The sequence below is a fragment of the Nannospalax galili genome, unplaced genomic scaffold (assembly GCF_000622305.1).
Source record: "Nannospalax galili isolate Female #2095 unplaced genomic scaffold, S.galili_v1.0 scaffold23, whole genome shotgun sequence".
Lineage (NCBI taxonomy): Eukaryota > Metazoa > Chordata > Mammalia > Rodentia > Spalacidae > Nannospalax > Nannospalax galili.
In genome coordinates this window covers 727,284-752,162 of record NW_008350771.1, presented here as the reverse complement: position 1 = coordinate 752,162, position 24,879 = coordinate 727,284, and the positions used below count along the sequence as shown (strand labels likewise).

General features: G+C 49.7%; 1 protein-coding gene across 5 annotated transcripts in view; it reads left to right on the top strand.

Moving 5' to 3' along the window:
* Ptpru (protein tyrosine phosphatase receptor type U) overlaps positions 1-24,879 on the top strand; it is a 79,124-nt gene that overhangs the window by 35,201 nt on the left and 19,044 nt on the right. For 2 of the 5 annotated variants that reach the window (XM_008847920.3, XM_008847922.2), the window contains exons 9-20: positions 2,267-2,376; positions 2,640-2,841; positions 3,152-3,254; positions 5,982-6,255; positions 6,744-6,780; positions 7,595-7,733; positions 10,532-10,561; positions 12,071-12,228; positions 21,538-21,728; positions 22,493-22,571; positions 23,017-23,093; positions 24,673-24,690. In XM_008847920.3, coding sequence (XP_008846142.1) covers positions 2,267-2,376; positions 2,640-2,841; positions 3,152-3,254; positions 5,982-6,255; positions 6,744-6,780; positions 7,595-7,733; positions 10,532-10,561; positions 12,071-12,228; positions 21,538-21,728; positions 22,493-22,571; positions 23,017-23,093; positions 24,673-24,690 — 1,418 coding nt within the window. The remainder of the gene's footprint in view (positions 1-2,266; positions 2,377-2,639; positions 2,842-3,151; positions 3,255-5,981; positions 6,256-6,743; positions 6,781-7,594; positions 7,734-10,531; positions 10,562-12,070; positions 12,229-21,537; positions 21,729-22,492; positions 22,572-23,016; positions 23,094-24,672; positions 24,691-24,879) is intronic. The other 3 variants (XM_017801904.2, XM_008847921.3, XM_017801905.2) reach the window with 3 other exon arrangements.

Sequence of the window (24,879 nt, the reverse complement as noted above, 5' to 3'; positions counted from 1 at the left end):
GGTCTACATGGTCCTAAGGAATGAGTTCTTACTACTGTGTAGCTCATTTGAGAATGACTCTACCACATTTACTCAGTCTATTAACTGTTGACCATCTAGGTTGTTTCCAGTTTGAGGCTATTTTGAACAAGGCTGCGAAGGAAGTCCTTATCAGTTATTTTGGGTAGATCCACGTGTCCCATAGGTGTATGCACAAGAGTAGACTGGCTGTGTGCTCATCTTTAGAGTTAGTCACTTTTCCATTGGTCACATGGTTGTGCCAATTTATCGTCCACCAGCAGTGCATGAAAATTTGGTTGTTCTGTGGGGGCTGGAGAGATAGCTCAACCGTTAAGAGCACTGACTGCTCTTGCAGAGAACCCAGGTTCGATTTCAAGCACTTACATGGTGGCTAACAACTGTCCCTAACTCCAGTTTCAGGGGATCCAACACCTCCTTCTGCACTCTGTGGGAATTGCATGACACGGGTGCACTTGCATACATGAATGCAATACACTCATACACATAAAATAAAAATAAATAATTTTTTTTGGGTCTTTTTGAGACAGGGTCTCCCTGTAGTCCCAGCTGTCCTGGAACTCATTATGTAGACCAGGCTGGCCTTGAACTCATAGAGATCCGCCTGCCTCTGCCTCCCAAGTGCTGGGATTAAAGGCGTGCGCCACCACGCCCGGCCAATAATTTTTTTAAATAAAGAAAATTTGGTTGTTCTGTGTCCTTGCCAACACTTGGAATTCTTGTTTTCATTTTGCCATTTGGAAATGTTTGCTTTAACTGAGAGCTTAACTTTCAAGGGTTATTATTATTTTATTTTGGGGTGTGTGTGGTGTGTACACATGTGTGGTATATGTACATACAGATCTGCTCATCCATGCCTGCTTGTGTGGAGGCCAAAGGTTAATATTGGATGTCCTCCTCTGCCACTTTGCACACTATTTTGTTTATATTTTTTTATTTTTAAAATTTTATCTTATTTTTATGTCTATGAATGTTTTTGGTGCATGTATGTAAGTGCACCCATGTCATGCAGTGCCCATGGAGGTCAAAGGAGGGTGTCAGATTCCCTGGAACTCTGGAGATAAGGATGGTTGTTAGCCATCATGTGGGTGCTGGGAACCAAACCCAGGGCCTCTGGAAGAATATCCAGTGTTCTTAACTGCTGAGCCATCTCTCCAGCCCATTATTTTTAAAGAAGATAAATTTTTATTTTTTATTTATGTGTATGTGTGTATGTGTGTTTATGTGTATGCCATATGTGTGTAGGTACCCACAGAGGCCAGAGAGGGCACAGGATTCTCTGGAGCTGGAGTTACAAACTGTTGTGAACCATCTGATGTGGGTACAGGGAACCAAACTCTGGTCTTCTGGAAAAGCAGCAAGTGCTCTTAATCCCTAAGCCATCTCTTCAGCCACCTCCACCTTAGTTTTTGAGACAGGGTGTCACACTGAACCTGGAACTTTCTGTTTCAGCTTGGCTGGCTGGTCAGTGAGCCTCTAGGAACCCACCTGTCTCTGCCCCACCTAGTGCTGGGTTACAAATGTCTGCCACTAGGGGATCTGAACTCACGTCCTCATGCTTGAACAGCAGGTGTTTTATCCACTGAGCTGTCTCCCCAGCCTGGCTTTCACTGATTTTATTCTAGGTTACTCGGCCCCTGCCTGATGACCTCAGCTTCTCCACAATGGTTTGTCTAAATTTTTTCCCAGCCAGAGACTGTTTTTATCTTAGACAAGATCCCTGTGTTTGCTGCTGAGTGTATATTGCAGCCAACACCAAACTGAACCATGCCTCAAAGTGTCCATGTAGAAATTTTCACAGTTCTTATACATGATGAGATTGTCAGTGCTGCTAATTTTCTTTAGGTTCATTGAGATTGCTTATATAATTAGACATTTTTAGACAGGAAACATCTCTACCCATAATTCTGGCCCCCCTATTGTAATTGTTTTCCTTTCTCTGGTAAATATCTATATTTCACAAACTATTAGACATTCCTCTTGGCTGAATGCAACCTGCATGCTGTGAAAATGCCAGTTGCCCCTTGGGAGGAATAAGTTGACTCATATGCGTGGGCCATATGAGCCCTGAGCTTTGGGTGCATCATGTTATCTAGTCCTGGTCAGAGAGGGGCTGCGTCTTATCCATTTCATAGATGGAGAAACAGGCTAAGGAAGCAGAGCAGTCAGGAGGAGGCAAGGCTAGAACACGAACCCTGGTATTTGGAGCCAAAGCTCTCTTTCCTCTGCCTCTCCCCTCCCCTCCCAGTGCCTGGTGGGATCGCAGCAGAGTCCCTGACCTTCACTCCACTGGAAGACATGATCTTTCTCAAGTGGGAGGAACCTCAGGAACCCAACGGCCTCATCACTCAATATGAGGTGAACAGGGGTCCAGGTGGGAGGTGGGAGCACTGCGCTCCTTCCCTGTGACATGACAGAATGGAGAAGAGGCATATGGGAGGATAGAGGTGGACCTCGTGGCTCCTCCCATGATGGCCAGAATCTGTGATCTGTGAGTTCTGAGCAGGGTAGGGGGAGGCCCAGTGCATCTCCCTTCCGTAGAACACGGTGGACCTGGGGTCCTGAGTCAGTGACATCCATTCCTGTCCTGTGCCACCTACCTGCCCATCTCCTGCCCCCAGATCAGCTACCAAAGCATCGAGTCCTCTGACCCAGCAGTGAATGTGCCAGGCCCACGACGCACCATCTCCAAGCTACGTAATGAGACCTATCACGTCTTCTCTAACCTGCACCCCGGCACCACCTACTTGTTCTCTGTGCGTGCCCGCACTGGCAAGGGCTTTGGCCAGGCAGCTCTCACCGAGATCACCACCAATATCTCAGGTGAGCCCTTTTGGGAGGGGACCTAGGAGCTCAGAGTTCCAGGGATATTGAAGGTCAGGGCAGTCTAGGAATGGGTACAGAGGACCCTATTGAAATAAATGTGCCACTTAGGGGCTCAAGTCAAGGGTCAGCGAGGATTAAGTCAGAGGGGTATTGGTGGGTGTTATCAGAAGGTTGAGGTCAGAGGTCAGTGTCTAACGTCAGGGGCCAGGGACCCTCAGGTCAGAGGGAACATGAGGCTAAGTCAAGGGGGTTAGAGGCCTTCCTGGCCCAGTGTCCCTGTTCCATCCTGTCACTGTTTCTTCCCAAGCTCCCAGCTTTGACTATGCTGACATGCCATCACCCCTGGGCGAGTCTGAGAACACCATCACCGTGCTGCTGAGGCCAGCGCAGGGCCGTGGAGCACCCATCAGGTAGGGAAGCCTGTGTGGAAATGGTAGGGAAAAGGCCTCTCCTCTGATGCAGCCAGCTCCCTGGTTGCCCTGTCTTCTACTGGGGCTTAGAGTGGAAGAGAACATTCTGTGATTCAGGACAGGTGGAAAGTCTGAAGCCACCATTCAAAACTGGTCTCTGCTGTGACTCTCATGGGTTCCTTGGACAGTGTCCATCCTGGAGAAGGGACTGTCTTGGCCTCTCCAGGGGACTTCCAGTAGACACTTTGGAGAACGGAAACTCTTGGGGCCTTGACTTTTCCAGCTCTCTTCCTATAGATAGAGAGATGGACTTTCTAGAAGGCTAGGGCAGCCAAACTGTTATGGCCATCTTTCTGGGGTTGTGGAAGCTGGGGCCACCTCTGCTGGGGGAGGTGCTGGGGTACAGATAGGGTATACGTGTGAGTAGGGTCATCCCAGGGTTGCCATTGGGATGTGTGTATGCTGTTTGTTTGGTATGGAGATGTGAGTATGTGTAAGGGGTATGAGTGTGCATGTGTGTGAGACCATGAGGGTGTTCATGTGCTGAACCGTGTGCAGTGCATGTTTAACCTCACTTTACATGCTGGGAAACTGCTTGTGTTAGTTCTATGTTGCTGTGATCAAACACCCAAGCAAAGCAACTGAAGGGAGGAAGGATTTGTTTTGGCTCATAGTTTCAGAGGGTTCAGATCACGGTTGCCTGGCCCCATGCACTTGGGCAGAATAGCTGGGTGGTGGGAGTGTGTTTGGGAGTGGTTGCCTTATCTCGTGGCCACTGGGAAGCAGAGAGAGAGAATCCCTGGGTTCAACTGGCCGGCTTTCTCCTTCCCCTCCTTTTATTCTCTCTGGGCCATCAGGCTATGAGATGGTGTCCCCCACATTCAGGGTGGGTCTTCTACTCTTAGTTAATCTTCTTTGGACACGCCCTTGCAGTACACCCAGAGATGTGCTTTACTAATCTAAGTGCTTCTCAGTCTGATCAAGTGCCAGGCATGTTGACCATCCTAACCTGCAAAGCCTGTTTCTCTGTCACAGAGCCTCCCTGCCCTTTGGGTCTCCTTCAGTTGGGACTGTGTTTGGGGGTGGGGGGGTGTCCCAAGAAGGTAGTGGGTTGTCAGGTGGCCCTAGGCAGTCACCTGCCTTCTCAGCCCCTCCTTTATCATCCTGCCTGCTGGGTCTCCCCAGTATTTGCCATTGCAGCCTACCTTGGGCCAACTCTCAGCTCTTTAGGGGAGACCCAGGAAAGCCAGGGAACCTGCAGGCATTGAATTGTTTACTGGAGCCTCGGGGTCCTTGTGTGGTAGGAACTGGGAGGACTTGGGACATTTCTTGCTTCTGTGTCCTCTTGAGGGATCCTGTGAGCTGGATTAACAGGCTAGGTGGGAGCAGGGAGATGGGACGTGGTGGGGTATGATGAGGCAGAATGGCTGTGTGACCCTGGCAAGTCCCTTCTATTCATTTTCCTATCATGGACATCATTCCAATTCATGACTAATGTGAATTGTTGTCACTTCCTGAGAAGACTTAGGGCTGGGGAAATGGAGGTTGAGAGGGGCCTGGACCAATGTTTGTTAGCGGTTTAGTAATAGGCAGTGAGCTGACTCCCTCTATCAGAAGCTGGAAGGAAATAGCCTGAGGGAAGGCAAAAGCCCCTGCTTCCCTTGGCACAGGCTAGTAGGCAGGATGTCACACACTGAGCTGTGAGGGAGGCTGACACAGAGATATTTAAATGTGTCAACCTCCACTGGTTCAGTCTGGTTTTGTTCTGCAGCATTTGGAGGAACTCACAGCCAAAGCCCCTTCAGTGAGGCTCTAACATAAACAGAACTGCTGAGGGCAAGAGGAGCAGGGACACGGCAGAGCAGGAGGGCAGGTCCCCAGATGATGGGCTCCAGTTTGCCGGCAAGAGGCTGCCTTACAGTTCAAAGGACTCCAGACAGTAGCACCAGGGACTCCCTTGTTTGCTTAGTGGTGGTTTCTTTCCCACTGGGGGACAGTTAGTTCCAGGAAGCCCAAATTGCTGAACACCTAGTACAGGGCTCCACACTTGATCTCAGTAAACACCCTCTGAATGAATAAATGAATGAGTGAATGAATGCGTCTTCACCCTATTCATCACTACCCAGGCCAAAAGGGGAACCATTAGTTGTTTCAATGTCCCATGTTCTGTGACAAACACGAAAGGAGGGGCTAGAGAAATGGCTCAGTGGTTAAAGCACTTGATGTTCTTGCAGAGGACCCAGGGTTGGTTCCCAGCACCCACATGACGGCTAACAACCATCTGTAATGTAACTCCAGTTCCAGAGGCTCCAACGCTCTCTTCTGGCCTTTGTAGGCACCACACAATGTACATTTATATACATGCAGGCAAAATACTCATGCACATAACATAAAACACACACATATACTCACACAAATCCACAGAAGTGTTCATTAATGAGTTCTAGTGGGCCTTGGGGTTTGTTCCCACTTAGCAGGGCTACAGTTCTCTTAAGCTTGGTTAGTGGCAAAAATAACTATGGACACTCACTAGCAAGTGCCTGTTTGTATCAGCACCTGGATCACTCCCATCTTACAGAGGCCCAGGAGGTTCAGTGAGTTGCCAAGCGAGAAAGAGGCAGAGTTAAGGATGCTCTTCAGGTGGGGCCTGACCCCAAAGCTCACGTCCTTCATCCCCTGAAGGCTGTCTGGGTCCTCTGTGGTCACTTGTACTGTCTCCCTGCCCAGCATTTACCAGGTGGTTGTGGAGGAAGAGAGGCCGCGGCGGTTGCGACGGGAGCCAGGCGGTCAGGACTGCTTCCCGGTGCCTCTGACCTTTGAGGCAGCGCTGTCTCGTGGGCTGGTTCACTACTTTGGAGCTGAACTGGCGGCCAGCAGCCTGCCTGAGGCCATGCCCTTCACCGTGGGTGACAACCAGACTTATCGAGGCTTCTGGAACCCACCGCTTGAACCCAGGAAGGCCTATCTCATCTACTTCCAGGCAGCAAGCCACCTGAAAGGGGTGAGGGACCAGCTGGGTGTTGGTGGGGTAGGCTGGAGAAGTGGGTGGCAGGGTGAGGAGGCTTTAGTGAGGCCTATCACAGAGGCCTGAGGCAGGGCCTAGGCCCTTCCACAGTCTCAACTTTCTTTCCCATGCTGTTCTCTGTCCTCTGATCTCACTGGTCTTTTTTCTTTTTCTTTTTGGTCTTTTTGAGACAGGGTCTCTTTGTAGCCGTAGCTGGCCTGGAACTCACTATGGAGACCAGGCTGGCCTTGAACTCAGAGAGATCAGCCTGTCTCTGCCTCCCTCACTGGTCTTTCTTAAGGCATTTCCTATCTGTAGACCTATCTCCTTTCTGGCCTCAGGGTCAGACTGCTAGGTGGAGTGTCCTTAGTAGTTTGCATCTGATTAGCTCTGATCAAGTCCTGGCCACCCTGACTGGGGTTCTTGTCCTGGAGAGGGTAGGTTTGGCCTTTGGTGTCCCTGAGCCTTTTCTTCTGTGCTTCTAGGAAACCCGACTGAACTGTATTCGAATTGCCCGGAAAGGTGAGTCAGCTGAAGTGCCTTCAGCCCTGCCCAGGCCTGGCTTCTCAGCTGTGCCCTTCTAGGGAAGCTGATCCTGAGGACCCAGGTCTGTGGAGCACAGAGCTGAGGTTGGCAGGGTCAGGAAGGGCTTCCCTTTTTCACCCCCTTGGTGCCCACCTCAAGAGCGCCTTCTCCCAAGTTGGACAGCAGGTAGCCTCCTCTGTCCTCCATACTCCCCACAGTCATAGAAGGGACTCTGACAGAGACCAGGGTCCAGCCTACAGAGGGAGAACCATTGAGGTGGTGGTGACTGGATCCTGGTTTTAGGTTCTGTATCTGTTCCTTTTCCTGTGGTGGGAGAGACAAATGGGGCAGGTTGGGAGCCTATGGTGTAAGGATCGTCCCTCTTCTGGTCACGGATGTGATTGGTTACATCCTGGGATGTGCCAACTGGCACGAGTACTTTCTTCCCTCCATCATCTGGAAGGAGGGCAGGAGGGGAGTCTTAAAGCCCTAGGTGTCCCCCATTCCCTAGGTGAAGATCCTGAGGAGGATCTAGAGAGGTGGAAAGGAGGCAACCAGGCGGTGGGGCGGGGAGACTGACGTCATACAGAAGGCTGGCTCGTGGTTGAGGGGCAGGGTGAGGGGAGATTGAAAGGCAGAAGACCAGGGCAGTGCTGAGCTCAGCACTGAGGGGGTGGCCTTGGTGCATGGCCTTGGTGCATGTGTGTTTGTACAGCCTAGTCTGTACCCTGGGGCTCAGATCCCTGCAGGGAGGGCTGGGTGGTTCCTGTCTTTTCTGATTGTCTTGTTCTGATTGTTTTCTTCTTCGAAGCTGCCTGCAAGGAGAGCAAGCGACCTCTAGAGGTGTCCCAGAGATCAGAGGAGATGGGTCTCATCCTGGGCATCTGTGCAGGTGGCCTTGCTGTCCTCATCCTCCTGCTGGGAGCCATCATAATCATCATCCGCAAGGGGTGAGTGACCCTGGTGTCCTGCCCCACCAGGAACTCCTGTCCCTCAAAAAGTCCTTCTGGGCACAGAGGAGCCATGGCTGGGCTTGGTAGGGCAGCCTCTTGGTGATAAAGTATGTAAAGGGCTGCCAGCCTGGGCGTTGGGCCACACTGGACACTGGACACACTGGACACACTCTGGCCAGTGGGAGCCAGAGACTCAGCAAAGGGAACTACTATGGAGCGCAGTCTGGCTGGTGCCAGGTGCCACTATCCAAGAATGGGCACTTTGCCTGGTGCCTAGGAGCTGGGCTGGAAGCAGGAACAGCCCTCCTTTGCCTGCAGGGTCTGTTCCAATAGGAAGGTGTGGAGGTGACCTGACTGTGACTCCTCAGTCCCCTGTGACTCCTCAGTCCCCTGTGGCCCTGTGGTCCCCTGTGTCTTCCTTGACTCTGATTGTACAGGCTCAGAGTCCCAGAATGAGAGAGCTTCCAGGGAGTTTGAGGATATCTGTCTAGTGATTAGAATAGTTTTAAAGCAACAGAATCTGTCTTCAAAGCACCAAAAATGGGCTGGGGATGTAGCTCAGTTTATAGAGTGCTTTCCTAGAATGCACAAAGCCCTAGGTTTGGTCTCCAGCACAGCATAAACTAGGAGTGATGGTACACATCTGTAATCCCAGCACTCCAGAGATGGAGGCAGAAGGATCAGAGTTCAAGGTCATCCTTGTCATCCTCAGCTACATAGTGAGGCCAAGGCCTGCCTGGGATACAGGAGATCCTGTTTCAAGAACAAAAACAGAAACAGCTCAGAGCCCTAATACAAGCAAATACAACCTTTCCTCCTAGAGCCTAGCACATGAAACAGAGTTGGAGGCAGGATGGGGGCTTCTGAGAACTTTCTGCCTGCCACTTCCATACCACCTCATTCCACTACCCCTCATTCCAACTAGGCAGCTCTAGAATTAAGGTAGCCCAACCACCTTAATTGAGGCACAGGGATGCTGAGCCCTGGAGGGGGCAGAGGCCCTACCTAATGTCACCCCCGGAGCCAGAGGCAGAGCTAGCATCATCCCTCCCCATCTGGGTTTTGGCTTCTGTAGCCCCTATTGCTGCCAGGCTGGGCATACATGGGCAAGTTGGCATTGGCTCTCTGGCCTGCCAGGAGCAGATAAGTTGAATCCATGGAGGTGGCAGAGAGCTGGTTTGGCCAGCTGCAGTAGAGACATTATGTGCCAGTGGAATGGAGGTTTTGTGGGGAGATGGCCTATCCCCATCCTCAGGCTCTGTTTCCCTTCCAAAGTTACTGTGCAGCATCTTGAGACACAGTATTTTTAAGGATCACTTAATGAGGAATGACTGCGTGCCAGGAGTGTTAGCTACTGAGTACCTGAGATGTGCCAGGTGAGGTTCTGGTGCTTGGGATCCATCTGAGAACATGTCCTTCTTGGATCCTGACAAACAGTAGTTCTGATTCTGTTTTCACCAATGGAGAAGCTATAATTAGAGTGAGCTGTCCATGCCTCTTGGTTGGTGGTAGGGCTTGGTTTGAACTCAGCCTCACTATAAAGGTGAAGGGCCTTATTGTAGGTTCCCTACCAATGGCTGGTCTCTGCATTTTCCCCAACAGGGACAAGAGAGGGAACTCAATTACGGGTGTAGGAGATTGTAAGTGGCGGCTGTTAGAGGGTATTTGAAATCTGCTCTGGTACTACTCAGGCCTTTGGGAGCCACTGCACACCTCAGGGCCTCCCCATTTTGCATTGTGGGGTATGTTGGAACAAAGTAGCTCTGGGAATGACACAGGTACTCAGATCAGATTGGGATACAAACAAAATGGACTAAGTAGGAGGTACAGCACCCATCCCCAGGCCTGATGGGGCCTTGGGAGGGAGCACAGGGGCAGTTCCTGAGCCAGGGTTCGGAAGCCTGGTGACTCTGGACATTGCCATGACAATTGGTGACTTACTGTCCTCATTTGTGCAATGGGAATTCTTTTTCAGTGCTGGAGATTGGAGCCTGAGCCTTGAGCACACTAGGCAAATGCTGTACGTCTGAGCGACAGTCAGCTCAGTGCTGGGCTTTCTGTACAAGCTGTGCTTTGGGTGGACCCTAGGAAGGTTACTTAGTTCCTCAGTGAACCCCATAGTCAGAGTCAGTCAAGCGGGGAAAGGCAGGCTCTAGGTTTGCCTGGGCATCCTACTGGGGCCTCTTCACCCTGCCCACCCCTGTCCCCAGCCATTCCTTCCTAGGTTGAGGTCTATGCACAGGGCTGCCCACTCAGGGGATTTGGGGGTTGCTGGGATGAACCTGAGGGTGGGGGCTGTCTGCAAGGATGAGAGCAAGCCTGGATGGGAAGGTGCCTTTGAATGTGTATGTGCTGGCATGTGTGTGTTTGAATATACAGCTGTGTGTGTTAGTGTGTTCATATACGTATGTATATATGTGTCAGTGTGTATTTCTGTATAGGAGCGTACATATATGTGAATGCATCTGAGTGTGTCTGTTTATGTGTGAGTGTGCATGAATGCATGTTTCTCTCTGTGGGTGTATATGTAACTGCAAAAGCTATGTGTCTTTGAGATCCTTTGCCCACTTCAGCAGCATGCTTGGGGGAGGTTCTCGAAAGGCTTCTGGTCTGAGTTCCTAGTGTCTTGAGTCTGGTCGGTCTTGAGACTAAGGAAGGTCCTTTGACCTGTCTGGTCCCTGGCCAGCTCTTTCCCAAGAGTGGGGAGCCCTAGTTCCCTGCCTGCTGGTGCTGTCCTTGGCCTAGCCTTTCCAGGAAGCCTGGACACACTGTGCCTTCTCTTTGCACGCTGCCAGGAGGGACCGCTATGCCTACTCCTACTACCCGTAAGTAGCTCTGCCCCAGGCACCTGGGGCCTGTCTTCCCTACCTCTTTTCTTACTGGCTGGCTGGGCCGGGGTCAGCCCCTCTCCATGGCCTCCTCCTCTTCTTGTCCTTCCTCTTCCTCAGCGCTGGTTTCTCCATCAGTCAGCTGGCCCTGCACTCCTCCCCCAGCACCCTGTAGGTCATGTCACCCTCCTGGGCCTCAGTGACCTTTCTGCACTGAGGTAGGCTCTCACCTGGTGCTCACCCTCTGAGCCCCAGGCTTCCTCCCCTCTCACTGGGGTCTCTAGAACTGAGGAGGCCACTCCCTCCCTATGACTCCAGTAGATAATTTTTGAACCTAAATCCAGAACTTATGAATTGAATGATCAAAAGTTATCATCAAAAGTGTATGTGAATTGAATTCCATCTATCCCATCTCAGGATGAGATCAGCCAGAGGCCAGAGGAGTCAGGTGTCCTTCCTGCCCCCACCCACACTTGGCCTTCTGTGGATCTAGTAGGTTTGTTTTGTAGTTTTCCAAGGCAGCTAAGTGTCCCCGGCTGGGAACAGAGCCCTGTGGTACACCACTGGAGACTGCATTCTAGGCCAGTATCCACTCCCTTAAGGGCTCTCTTGGGTCTTTTTGTTCAGCCAGCTTGGCAGGCTCTTTTCAGCCTCCACTGGGGGCCCAAGTCATTTCCATGTAGGCCTCTTGTCCCTTCAATCACAGAGCTATGTCCTCTGCCTCTCTCTCTCATCTTCCCGGAGTTCCTGGGGAGTCACAGCCTGAGGCCTCCCACCCATGAAGTGCTGAGGGGGAGAGACTGCCGTCCCCTCCCTCTGCTGCTCTCAGTTGCAGGCTGGGCAGGTGGGCAGTGGTGGGCAGGAACTGCACACGCTTCTCTCTGCCAGCCTGGGTGGTCCATGGGGCTATCCCAGGACTTCTGGGACTCAGAAGAGCCAGTGTGGCCATGTCCTGGGAGATCACTGAGCTGGCAGAGCAACCCCTGGCCCTCAGAAGGCCAGGTTCTTCCACTGTGGGATGGAGGGAGTGTCCAGGCAGAGCTCTTGTGAGAGGTGGGCATGGCTGGGGTTGGATAAGGGGGCTTTAGTATTCTTGTGGTTTTGTGGTGCTGTGACTCTGTGGTCAGCTGATCAGGCCTGGAGTGAACCTTATCCCTCTCCTGAGACCTTGGAGGCAGGAGGGTGAGAAACAAGGTCCCAGCCCAAGGCGGCTAGTGTCAACCATCAGGGGTTGGTGAGTGAAGGGCACAGCCAGTGATGATTCTGGAACACCACTGGCTCCTGACCCAAGGTCCTGAGTGCTGGGCTTTCCCTCCCACCTCTGGGTGCTGTTGTTATCCCACAGTGCCAGTGTCCCTCATCAATTCCCTCCACAGGAAGCCAGTGACTATGACCAAGGCCACTGTCAACTACCGCCAGGTGTCCTGAGTGCTGGGCCTCCCCTCCCACCTCTGGGTGCTGTTGTTATCCCACAGTGCCAGTGTCCCTCATCAATTCCCTCCACAGGAAGCCAGTGACTATGACCAAGGCCACTGACAACTACCGCCAGGAGAAGACTCACATGATGAGTGCTGTGGATCGCAGCTTCACGGACCAGAGCACCCTGCAGGAGGAGGAGCGGCTGGGCCTGTCCTTCATGGATGCCCCTGGCTACAGCCCCCGAGGTGAGTACCAGCCCTCCCCAACCTCAGGCCCACCCAACATAGGAGGGAGCCACGCCACCTCAGATGAACTCTGAGACACTCTAACCAGAGCATGTATTGTGTGCCTACTGCATACCAGCCCTGGCCTGGAAATCCGGAGAAGGGACTGTGGTGTTTGACTGCAGTGGAGGAGCTTGGGAGGATCCCTGCCAGCACAGCAGGGACATGAGATCCAGGGTGACAGTCATCAGGGAGCAGGGGCTGCTGCAGGTCAAAGGAGATGAACATAACCTCACACATATTGAGCTCCTACTGTGGGCAAAGCAGGGATCTAGTAGCTGGGAGGGTGAGGACCATCTTGTAGTCACACAGACCTGGGCTGGCCTCTGTGTACCTGGGACAAGTCATATCACAAGACAGCTGTTTCCTCACAAATTAAATGGGAAGGAAGGTTATCTCTGCTGGTTAACTCATCCTTCCAGGGCTGCTGTGAAGCCTAGATGAGATAGTGTGTGTGAATCACTCAGTGTCCGAGTTGCCAGAGCAGAGCCAGGTGTGAGTTCCTAACACGCTTCATCTCCCATCTTTTTATTTTATTTAGTATTGATTTATGCAAAAGAAAATAGGCAATGCTTCTGAAAGTCAAAACCTTAACAGTAAGAAATGCTGCCACACCCTACTGGCTGCTTAGAACACTAGCCCGTTTTCCCTTCTCAGCTGTACCCCGACCACCCTCTTACACATAAACACTCCCGAGACTTGTATTTATAATCATCTGGCCATTTTTTTTGAAAAAGAGATTTATTTTTTATTATGTGTATGGATGTTGGCATGCATATATGTATATGTACCACATGCATGCAGAGCCTGAGGGTGTCAGATACCCTGGAACTGGAGTTATAGACAGTTGCGAGCCACCCTGTGGGTGCTGGGAACTGAACTCAGGTCCTCTGCAAGAGCCACTGAGCCATCTTCTCAGGTCCACTTACCTGGCCTTTCAAGGACAGTTTTACCATGTGTGCATCTATCCCCCCGAAGCAGGAATTCATTCATTTTCTGGCTTTATAAAAAACGAAATTGCACTGTGCTATTGCAGTCGGCGTCACGTCGCTCTCACTTGCCCATGCGGATGTTTTGCTCTGCAGTAGTTTATCATCCTGATGCACAATTTTCCCGTCGTGTTTTTCACCCATGGCTGTTCCGTTGACTTCTGGTTTCTGCTGAGAATACTTTTACACAAGTCCTTAGGTACTCCTGCATGTGGGTACCTAGAAGTAGAACTTGTTGGATGATGGGATTCACATTCGTTCAGTTTAGTTCCAAAGTGGTTTTGCTTCTTTCCCCTCTTAGAGTGGTGTGAAAGGCTTTTTGTAGCTCTACATCAGTATTAAAATTCACCAGCCTCCTTCCCTTTGCGGAGCTGGTTTGTATAAATGGTGATTTTCTATAGTCTTCATTTGCATTTCTCTGAGTGCTAATGAGGTTGAACACGTTTCCCAGTCATTATTGGCATTCAGGCCTCTTCCTCCGTGAAATGCCGGTTCACGTCTTTCACCTCATTTTCTGTTACTTTTTTGTTGTTGCTTTCTTAGTAGTTTTTAGGAGTTCTTTATATATTCAGGATAATAATCATCTGTCACATATGAATTGCAAATATCTTCTCCCAGTTTGTAGCTCATCTTTCCAGGTTATTTATAGTGTCTCTGCATGAACAGAAATGTTTTTATTTTAATGTACTCACATTCATCAGTCGTTTCCTTTTGTGATTTCTGCTTTCTGTGTTTTCTTTAAGAATTCCTTCCCTGGGGCTGGGGAGATGGCTCAGTGGGCAAAGCGCTTGCTGTGCAAGCATGAGGACCTGAGTTTGATTCCCAGAACAAAATCCAGGAGGGAGAGCCATGTATATGTAATTCCAGCAGTGGGGAAGGGGAGACAGGAGGATCCCCGGAGCTCACTGACCAGCCATTCTAGTTGAATCGGTGAGCTCAGTTTCTGGGTTGGGGGCTTTTCACCCTGTTTTGGATCTGTGGTTTTCTCACCCTGGCTTGGGGCCCTTCGAGTCCCAACATTTATCCTTCGGCTTCCACGTGCATATCCACACATGTTCACATATGCCTGCACACACATGTACACACACAGAGATACACAGAATTCCTTCCCTACCCAACCCAAGGTCTTTATGCATTTTTTTTTACCTTTTTCCTCCCTCAAACTTAATTATTTTGCAATTCACATTTAAATCCTCTCTGAATTTATTTTTGTGTATGGTATGAATTAAGGCTTTTCTTTTTTTCCTCACAGGGATAATGAATATCCTTGTACTCTTTCTTTTTATAAAAATTTAATTTTTAAAATTATTGGTGTGTAGCCAAGCATGGTGGCGCACGCCCTAAATCCCAGCACTCGGGAGGCAGAGGCAGGTGGATCGCTGTGAGATTGAGGCCAACCTGGTCTACATAGTGAGTTTCAGGCTTGCTGGGATTACAGGGGGACCCTGTTTTAAACCAACAACAACAACGAAACAAAACCAAAAACAAGCAAAAATTATTGTGTATGTGTATGTGTGCACGTGTGTACTCGTGTGTGTGTGCATGCATGTACTCATTCATGTGTGTGTATGCTTGTGCCATGGCATGTGTGTGGAGGTCTGTGTGTGGAGGTCAGGACAGCTCTGTGGAATCAGTCCTCTTCTTCCTCCTTTATGTGGGTTCTGGGAATCAAACTCGGGTTGCTGGGCTTGTGTGGCAAGTGCCTTTACCACCTCACCCGCCCTCCTTTCTTTCCTGACTTACCACTCCTGTTGTCTGTCCTGGTGATTGGGTTCCGGTTCTCTCTCTTCAGTCAGTTTGCTGATCCCTGTACCAAAACCACTGTACTTACATAGCTGTCTGAGACTTTGATGTAACTGATGTTGGACACGTTAAGCCCCCCTCTTTGTTCTTCATGATTTTTGTCCTAATTCTCTTTGTTATAAATTTGAGAATCCTATTTTCAAGTTTGTTGAAAAACCTCACTACTTGGATGCATCCTGAATCCATAGATCACTTTTGGGAGAACTGAGGTTTTGTAAAATTGTCTTTCCATCCATGAGCATTTTATGTGCGCATTATATGTCACCACACTCATTTAGGTCTTCGATGCCTGTTAGTGTTTTCTCCATGAACTGTGTTAGCTGTATCCTCAGCTCACTTATTTACTTGATTTTTGGTGCTGGGGATTGGACCCAGGGCTTGGTGCATGCTAAGCATGTGTTCTACCATTAAGTCACCCATTTTGTCTCTTACTTAAAGATTTTAAAATTACGTTTATTGATTGATGGATCGATTGTGTGTGTGTGTGTGTGTGTGTGTGTGCATGTGTGTGTGTGCACACATACCACTGCACACACATGGAGGTCAGAGGACAACTTATGGGAGTTAATTCTCTCCTTCCACTTTGTAGGTACTGGGGATCGAACTCAGGCCATCAGGCTTGGTGGCAAGTGCCTTTACTACTGAGCCATCTTGCCAGTCTCAGTCCTCTTATTTTTCTCCCTCTCTCTATTCTTTCTTCTTCTTCTTCCTTTTATCATTGCCGGGTCACATGTAGCCCAGGCTGGCACTTAACTCTCTGTGTAGCCAAGGACTACCTTGAACTTCTGACCGTCTTACCCTCACTTCACCTGTGCTGGGATCACAGATGTATACTACCATGCTCAACTCAAAATATGACATGCCGTATAGACCAGGCTGGCCTGGAATTCAGAGATCTACCTGCCTCTGCCTCCTAAGGACTGGGATTTAAGTTGTGTGCCATCACACCTGGTGCAGATGAGTTTTTGCTATGTGCATTGATCTCACATTCATCCTCCTAGACAGACCGTCTTAGGAATTCTAGTTTACCTTTCAGGTTTTCTGAGTGTAGCCTGAGGACCTGCGGATAGCAGCACTTTTGTTTCTTCTTACCCTTTATTTCCCCAGCTTTCTCAACAGCACATGTTATGTTATGTTATGTTATGTTATGTTATGTTATGTTATGTTATCTTATCTCATCTTATCTTATCTCACCCTATCTTATCTTATCTTATCTTATCTCATCTTATCTTATCTTATGATGTTATGTTGTATATTAGTAGTTCTCACAGCAATCTTTGTTTTGTTTTATTGACTTTAAAAGAATGCTTCTAATATTTAACTGTGAGAAGAGTTTGCTGCAGCTTGGGGGTAGAAATGTTTTTTATGAGGTTAATGAAGTTCCTTTCAAGTTTCAGTTTGCAAAGTGGTTTTTTTCTAAGCAGTCATTACATTCACCAAAGCTTTTTCCCGTACTTACTGTGATGATCATGTTTCCCCTTTCATTTGTTAATGAAGTAAATGACATCTTTACATTTTCTAATTTAGTGTGTTTGTTCAAGATTTTCAAGTGGCCTTTCTGAGTGGGCTTGGCTTGTACTTTGTTGTATACTTTCTCTGTCTGGATTTTGGTATCAGGATTTTCAGAGAACCCTTGGGTGACAATCTTTTTTTTTTTTTCTTTTGTAAACTAAGATAAAACCTGTTTTATTTCAATAAATTAGTCTAGACAGTGTTGGAGGAAGCATATTATTGCTGGTCAGGGCAGTAAGAGCCTCTCCCATGCTGCCCACATGTTCCTACAAGCTCTTTTCTGCTGCTCCAGACAGCTCCACCTTTGCCATTATCAAGTTCAGGTCCTCCCTCTTGGTTGTGAGCAGTTCCTTCTCCTACCCCTCTTTGGCCCTTTGCTCCCTGGCTGTCTGTGTCATGATGACAGAGCTGTCTCCAGATTGAAACTCTGGGCTTCCTTCTCTGCATTTCCAGTGACCCACTCCAGGTCAGCTGCACTATTGTGATGTATCTGTGGCTTCTCTGAAGGCCACTCTGGGCTACTGGTCTCTGTCTCTAACTCTACCCCATGTCTCGCTGTGCTGTGCTATGTTGCCACATAGACAACCGCTTTACAATTTCTTTCTTTCTTTCTTTCTTTCTTTCTTTCTTTCTTTCTTTCTTTCTTTCTTTCTTTTTTAATTAAAAAAATATTTTTTTGGTCTTTTTGAGACAGGGCCTCCCTATAGCCCCAGCTGGCCTGGAACTTTGTAGGCCAGGCTAGCCTTGTACTCAGAGAGATCCACCTGCCTCTGCTCTGCAGTACTGGGATTAAAGGTGTGTGCTACCACACATGGTCTTGTTTTTTTTTATTTTAAAAAATTATTTATTTATTTATTTATTTTATTTTTTACGTGTATGTGTGTATTGCCTACATGTGTGGAAGTGCCCCTGTGCTGTACAATGCCCTCAGAGGTCAGAAAAGGGCATCAGATCCTCTGGAACTGGAGTTACAGATGGTTGTTAGCTGCCATGTGGATGCTGGGAATTGAACACTGGTCTTCTGCAAGAGCAGCCAGTGCTCTTAACTGCTGAGTCATCTCACCAGCCCCTGGTTTTTTGAGACAGGGTCTTGCTATGTAGCACTGGCTGTTCTGGAACTTGCTATGTAGACCAGGCTGGTCTCAGATTCACTGAGACCTGCCTGTCTCGGCCTCCCATATACTACCAAGTTTAGCTACAATTTCATTTAAAAAAATTGTGTGTGTGTGTGTGTGTGTGTATGTGTATACTTGTTAGTGTGGTATGTGCACATACATATGTGGGTACATGTGTGCATGATTATGCCTGGGTATGGAGGCTAGAGGTTGATGTCAGGTGTCTTTCTCTGACTTCTGTCCACCTCTATGTGTTCGAGACAGGCTGTCTCACTGAACGTGTAGTCACTGAGCATCAGGGGTTTGCCTCTACTCACTCCACCTCTACAGCATTGGGGTTACAGGGATGCGCTGTCATGCCCAGTTGCTTATGGGGAGTGATAAAGATCTGAATTCAGGTCCTCATGCTTGTCCAGCAAGCACTATATCTACTGAGCCATCTCCCCAGTCCCTGGGTGACAAGCTAAGGGGTGCCAGCTATGAACAGGCTGGTCGTCAGGTTGGAGCATGAGGTGGAGCCAGAAGCTCAAATCCCATAGGGAAATCCACTGGCAAAGAAAATGGGGACCCAGCTTCTATAAGCCCAGGAAACCGAGAGTCATCCTGGGAATGTCATGACACATGTCCCTGTCCTTTCCCAGAGATTTCATTTACTGAACATCTTGCATTATTCTTGGACTCAGCTGTACGTTGCCTGGATTTGACTTTGACTTCCCATCAGGGTCTCAATCTGGTCCTCAGCCATCATAAACGGACCAGGCACCTGTGGGCTGTTCAGGATCTGTAGGATGTGCTGTTGCTCTCCTGTCACCCTCTTTCTACCTGGAGGTCTCTTAGTGAGCTGTTGGTTCTGTGCCCACAATGAAACTTAGGGTTCCTCAGTCTCTTTGCTGCCCTGAGTTCTTTGAGCCAGCAGAAATCCGCCCTTCCTCCTTGTTTGAGTGTCAGTATGCATGCGCCTGTGTCAGCATGCATTTTGGAGGCGAGAGGTTGACATTGGGTGTCTTCCTTAATTGCTCTCCACCTTATTTTTTGAGACAGGCTCTCTTACTGAACCTGGACCTCACCCGTTTGGCTGTACAGGTTGGCCAGTGAGCCCCAGGGATCCTCTTGTTACTGCCTTCCCAGTGGTGGGATTACAAGTACATGTCCCTGTGCTTGGCTCTTTTATGTAGGTACTGGGAATTGAACTCAGGTCCTCACGTTTTCTGCAACAAACACTTTACTCACTGAGCCATCTCCCCAGTCCCAGAAACTCTTCTTGGAGTTTTGCACATCCTTGTCTCATACAGTATTGTGGCTGCTTCTTGGAACCAGCCTTAAAGCTGGACCAGTGTCTCACAGTGGGGAAGGAACAAAACTCTAGTTAGCCTGCCGCTCTGGCTTTCGAAAAGGGATTCATAGACTTCCTCTCCTTCCACTGTCATAACAGTGACAGCGGCTTCCAAGGGCAACGATGTTGCGTTACAGGCTCTGGTGCTTCTTACACATTATCTTGTTTTGTTTTTAAATATTTTATTTATTATTTTTATTTTATCTGTATGAGTATATTGCCTACATGTATGTGAGTGCACCCATGTTGTGCAATGGTGCAGAGGTCAGCGAGTGCTTCAGATTCCCCTGGAACTGGAGTTAAGGACAGTTCATAGCTGCCATGTGAGTGCTATGTGGGAATCGAACCTAGATCCTCTGCAAGAGCAGTTAGTGCTCTTAACTGCTGAGCCATCTCTCCAGCCCCCACATTATCTTGTTTAATATTTACACCATCATATTGGCTAGCATCAGTTTTTACCTTCATTTGACATGAGAAAATGGAAGTTTAGTGGACTAAGTAATGTCCCCAAGGTCACACACAGAGCTGGGGTTTAATCTGAGATCTGCCTGACTCTGGAGAATTCTGTCAGTCTCCACACTGTACTGTGGCTTCCAAAGGATGTTTCTTGAAATAAACACAAAGAGGCCTGTGTGGTGAAAGAGGGTTGTGAGGCATCCTTACTTGCATTTATCTTTTGGAGATCTAAGATGCACACAGACGAGCTGGAAGCCTCAAGAGGTCTTCCAAGGAAGAAACCTGTTTATTTTTGTTTGTGACAGAATTTCACAGACTTTCTTAAAACACAGAAATCCTCTTTTCCTTGTCTTGTTATTATTATTTTTTGGTGTGTGTGTGTGTGTGTGTGTGTGTGTGTGTGTTTGTGTGTTCAGCCGTGTCTGCAGGTGGATGGGTATGCACACATTTGTACTTGCAGTAGAGTTCAGAGGTTGACATCAGGGGTCTTCCTCAGTTGCTTTTCCACCTTATTTTTTGAGACAGGGTCTCTCACTGAGCCTAGCCTAGACTTACTGGTCAGTGAGTCCCCAGGATCCGCTTGTCTCTGCCTCCCCAGGGCTGGGGTTACAGGCACGGGCCACTATACCTAGCTTTTTATATGGGTGCTGGGGATCTGAACTCAGGTCCTCATGCCTACACAGCAAGCACTTCATCCATGGAGCCATCTCTCCAGCCCCTCATCTTCTTTTTAACAGAGGGCTACCCAGTCATCTTGCCTACCTATTATTTTCTAGAACATATTTTGGCTACTATGATACAAGACCTACTTGAGGTCTCTTTGGACCTCAGTTTTCCTATCTGTAAGGTTAAGGGTATAGGGTTTCTGACTACAGTGTTATAACTGGTACTTGACTAGCTTGTCAGCTGTAAGCAATTAGAAATACAAGAAGCAGTTGTTTCCAGTTGACCGGGGTTCCTGAGAGGACAGAGGCAAAGGGGGAAAACCCTGCTGTGGTCTTGACTTTCAACCTGGAGATTGTTTTCAAACCTTCGCACAGGAAGCCCAGGAGACAGTTTCCTTGATATGGCTGGGTTTTGGGGTGTGGCCTGGGCACCTTGTATTCATCCTGCCAGTAAGCATAGTCCAGTGCCAGAGAAGACCCCTAGGGGGTCATTTTGGCTGAGACCTGGAGGGAGGGTATGACGTTATCAGGAATAAAAGTAGGGGGAGGAAGGTGTTGAGACAGAGGGAACAGCATGTGGGAGGCCCAGGGAAGGAAGAGCAGATATCTGGGCCCCACTTTAAGACCCCCAAGGCCCCTGCTGGCCTAGGTCTGGCAGGGAACAGCTCTGAGAAATGTGGAGGACAGGCTTTGAGTCAGCCCTGCAGCCTCTCCCAAGAGGAGGTGGGGGACGGACTGAGTGAGGGTCCCAAGTGTAAACGACAATGGCTGCTTTCAGTTCTAGATGTCATCTCCAGAGTGGGATGTCCTGGGGGTGCTGATACCAAGAGCTGGGGAGGGGTGTGTCTGTCTGTCTGGCAGGGTATGGGGGTTTGTGGGGGCCCCCTTGTCTGAGCCACTGCATTGGCTCACAATGGAAATGCTGGCATAGGAGAAACGCTTCTATTCAGGTGCCTGCGGAGGGGGCGGCTGCACAAGCTAATTTCAATTTGCTTATTTTTGAATGGGGGTAATTGCTGGGAGTTGCCAATGTTCCAGATTGTTCCCTGAAAGAGGAGGGGGATGTCTGGGGTTCTGCTAGTGCTGCCTGTGCAGGTTAAGCAGTGAAACCTCACAGAACAGAGTGCAGACATTTGCTAGATCACAGGCTGACAGGGCCACAGGACCCTCGGGTCATCTGTGTTGACTCATATGTTTCATAGATGGGACCTGAGATTCAGAAGAGAAGGGCTTGCCCTGGGGTCACAGAGGGTGACCTGGCTAAGTTTGGCTCTAAGGAATGATCTAGCCCTCCACATTGGCTGTGCTTCTGCTCCCCACTCTGCCGGAGCCCATCAGGGGCTGCCATGGTGGGCATGCATGTGTGTGAGAGCCCCTTTCCTTTCCTCTGACTGCAGGAGACCAGCGAAGCAGTGGGGTCACTGAGGCCAGCAGCCTCCTGGGGGGCTCCCCTCGACGCCCATGTGGCCGGAAGGGCTCCCCATACCACACGGGGCAGCTACATCCTGCTGTACGTGTGGCTGACCTTTTGCAGCATATCAACCAGATGAAGACAGCTGAGGGTTATGGCTTCAAGCAGGAATATGAGGTGTGCACAGCCTGGCCTGGCTGGTTCTCTGTCAATCCTCCTCACAGTGGCAATCCTCAGTCCAGCCCTGGTTGGACCCCTTACTCTATCTCCAAGTCAACCTAACCCTTTGACCTTGACTCTGTCACTAATCTCAGACTGGCCTGGCTCTCACTGTTCCATCTGGTCTCCACCCATGATTCTTCGCCTGTCTCTAATTGTAGCCAGATGCACACTGACCTTGACTTAACCCCAGTCTGACATTGACCCCTGACTCTCACCTCAGTTCCCTGAGAACTCTGCTTAGAGCTACCCTTCATCTGGACAGGACCACTGCCATTCCCCAATCTTAATCTTTCCTTGCCTTTCTCTCATTCCCAGCTCAGATCAGGATTTGACCCTTCTTTTTTTTTTTTGTTTTTTTTGAGACAGGGTCTCCCTGTAGCCCCAGCTGTCCTGGAACTCACTATGTAGACCAGGCTGGCTTTGAATTCACAGAGATCCACCTGCCTTTGCCTCCCAAGTGCTGGGATTAAAGGTGTGCACCACCATGCCGGGCCCTAGGATTTGGCCCTTATTCTAAATTCATTCTGTACCCTAAACTGTCTGTGAGAGAAGACTCTCCCTCTCCTTTGCTCATTCCCCTTCCTGTCACACTCCTGTGCGACAATCTGGCCCTTACTGTGCCCCACCCCCACCCACCTGCATCATTCTCCTTGGAGGGAAGAGGTCCTGAGAGTGTTGGGGTCCCCCCTCCCACTGACTACCATTTTCCCTTTCGGCAGAGCTTCTTTGAAGGCTGGGATGCCACCAAGAAGAAAGATAAGCTCAAGGGCAGTGGCCGACAGGAGCCGATGCCTGTCTGTGAGTCCTGGGGAACGGACTGGGGCTCAGAAAGGTGGGAGGGAGGAAGTGAAGAAGGGGGAGCACGACCCGAGTGTGCTCTGGTCCTGTCCTCAGAGAGCTAAGAGCCCTGGCCACCACGTATGAGGATGCATAGCATCACACCATTGCTTCTTCAGCTGCTCTGTGACTGGGAGGCAGTATAAGCCCATTATAGACAGGAAGCTGTGACTCTTCTCAAGGTCACACAGCTGCTTGCCCGAGAAGCATAAGCCCTTGGGCTTCTTCAACTCCATACTCAGACTCTAACCCTGGTCTGGCCTTGTGGTACCCAGAGCCTACTGGTCAGCCCCAAGCCTTTAGGTCAGCCTGCCAGGACACTTCCCCCAGCCTCCAGGAAGCCTTCCCTGCCTGTCCAGCTCCAGACTGCCTGGCATGGCTCCACCTAGCTGCTCTGTTTTTACAGATGACCGGCACCGAGTGAAATTGCACCCAATGCTGGGAGACCCCGATGCTGACTACATTTCTGCCAACTACATAGACGTGAGTGCCTGGCCTCCCCTTTCTGCTGACCTATACCTGTCCCCTCCAGCCTCACTGTCCAGGCAGGGCAGAAACCCACCAGGGAATAAGTGGGGGTCTTCATAACTGAGTTCTGGGTGCCCCTCAGCTTGCATCTGGTGCCAGGGAACTCAGATGGATGGTGGCTTTCAGGAAAGGTCTGAGGGCTGGACTGGCCTGAGAGATGGGGAGGGTAGGACAAGGTCTGAGGGCAGACAGACATGCTGAGGGAAAGGAGGATCTGTCTCAGTGAGGGGTGCAGAGCTTGGAGGTGGGATTCTCAGGATATACAGAGAAGCTAAAGAAGCAGGCAGGGCTGGGTGGTAAAGGCCTTGAATGACAGGCTTAGGGCTCCAGGCCTCTTCTCAAGGCCACCAGGAAGTTGTTCAAGTGTGATCACAGAGATCCTTCAAAAAGAACTATGTATATTTATTGAGCATGTACTGTGTGCTAGACACTGTGCTAAGCACTTTACATTTAATTTCCAGTTTTATATAACACTATGGTCATCCTACAAGGCATAGCCTCTCTTTGTAGGTGGTGTTCAGAGAGGTGAAGTTATTGGCCCTAGATTACATGGCCAGGGAGTGGTAAAGAAAGGACTCAGACTCTAGCCTGGCTGTCCCTACAGCCTCTGATGCTCACCATTTGATTGTCCTGATACCCACTGGATCTAGCCGGACTAGAGGGAGGGACCAGAGAGGGCAGGCGGCCAGGAGGCCTGGGCTCTGGTGTGAGTCTGCTTCTCAGGTGTGGATGGCAAGGGCTGGTGGGTACTGGGTAGGGTACAGGGATTTAACTACATACCTTGCAACAAGCAGAGACTTTTGAGCACCTGGGCACCAGGGTTAGAGATGAGAATAGGAACACGTGACTGAGCTTTATTTTATTTATTTTTTTGATACAGATTTGAGTAGGGAAACAGATTAACATTCAAGGAGACATATAAAGAAGTTAACTTCAGATTAGATGGGAAACACAAGCGAAAATGGGGTGACTGTCAGGATCACATAACCAGTTAGTGGTAGAGCCAGGGCTGGGTGTGTAGACTATACGGAGACAGCAGGGATAGAGTTCCTCCAGGTGCCTGTGGAGAAGAGAGAGGGACACCCAGGTAGGAGCAATTAGGGCAGAGTCCCAGAGGGAAGCCACAGTGTACCAGGGCTGAGGTCATGAGGACCTCTGGGGACCGTCTCTCCTCTCCCTCTTCCATCTTCCTCCTGGAGCCGGACGTGTCACCCTTGTTTTCCAGGACCCTTTGCCTTCTCCCTGCGTCCCATCCTGCCCCTTGCCAGGGTAAGAGCCAAGCCTGGCCTCATAGATTTGGACAGCTTGGTGACAGTGGACCTTTCTCATCAGGTCCTGGTCAGTTTCTCTTGGGCCCTGATAGGGACATCCCCCACTCCCTTTCTCCACCCGAATCTGGGCCACCTGTCTCTGCTCTGCCTGCCAGCTCACATCACCCTCTCTGGCCTCTCCTGTGCCCTGTCTACCTCCACCCACCTCTGGCCTAACATCTGTCTCTTTTGCTTTGTTCTGTTCCCTCACTGGAATCATTAAGATTCGGATAAACAGACAAGTAAGTATCTCTCCCCTCTCCTCTTCTTCCTCCTGTCTGGTGGACTGACTGTGTCCAGGGCTCTCTCATAGACTCTGGTTGCCTGTCTCTCTTTTTCTTTCCTTCCCTCCTTTTCCGTTCCTGCGTACCCAACACCAGCCACCCATTCCAGCAGCTTGGCCAGCAACTACAGAGGGGTAAAGACCCAGT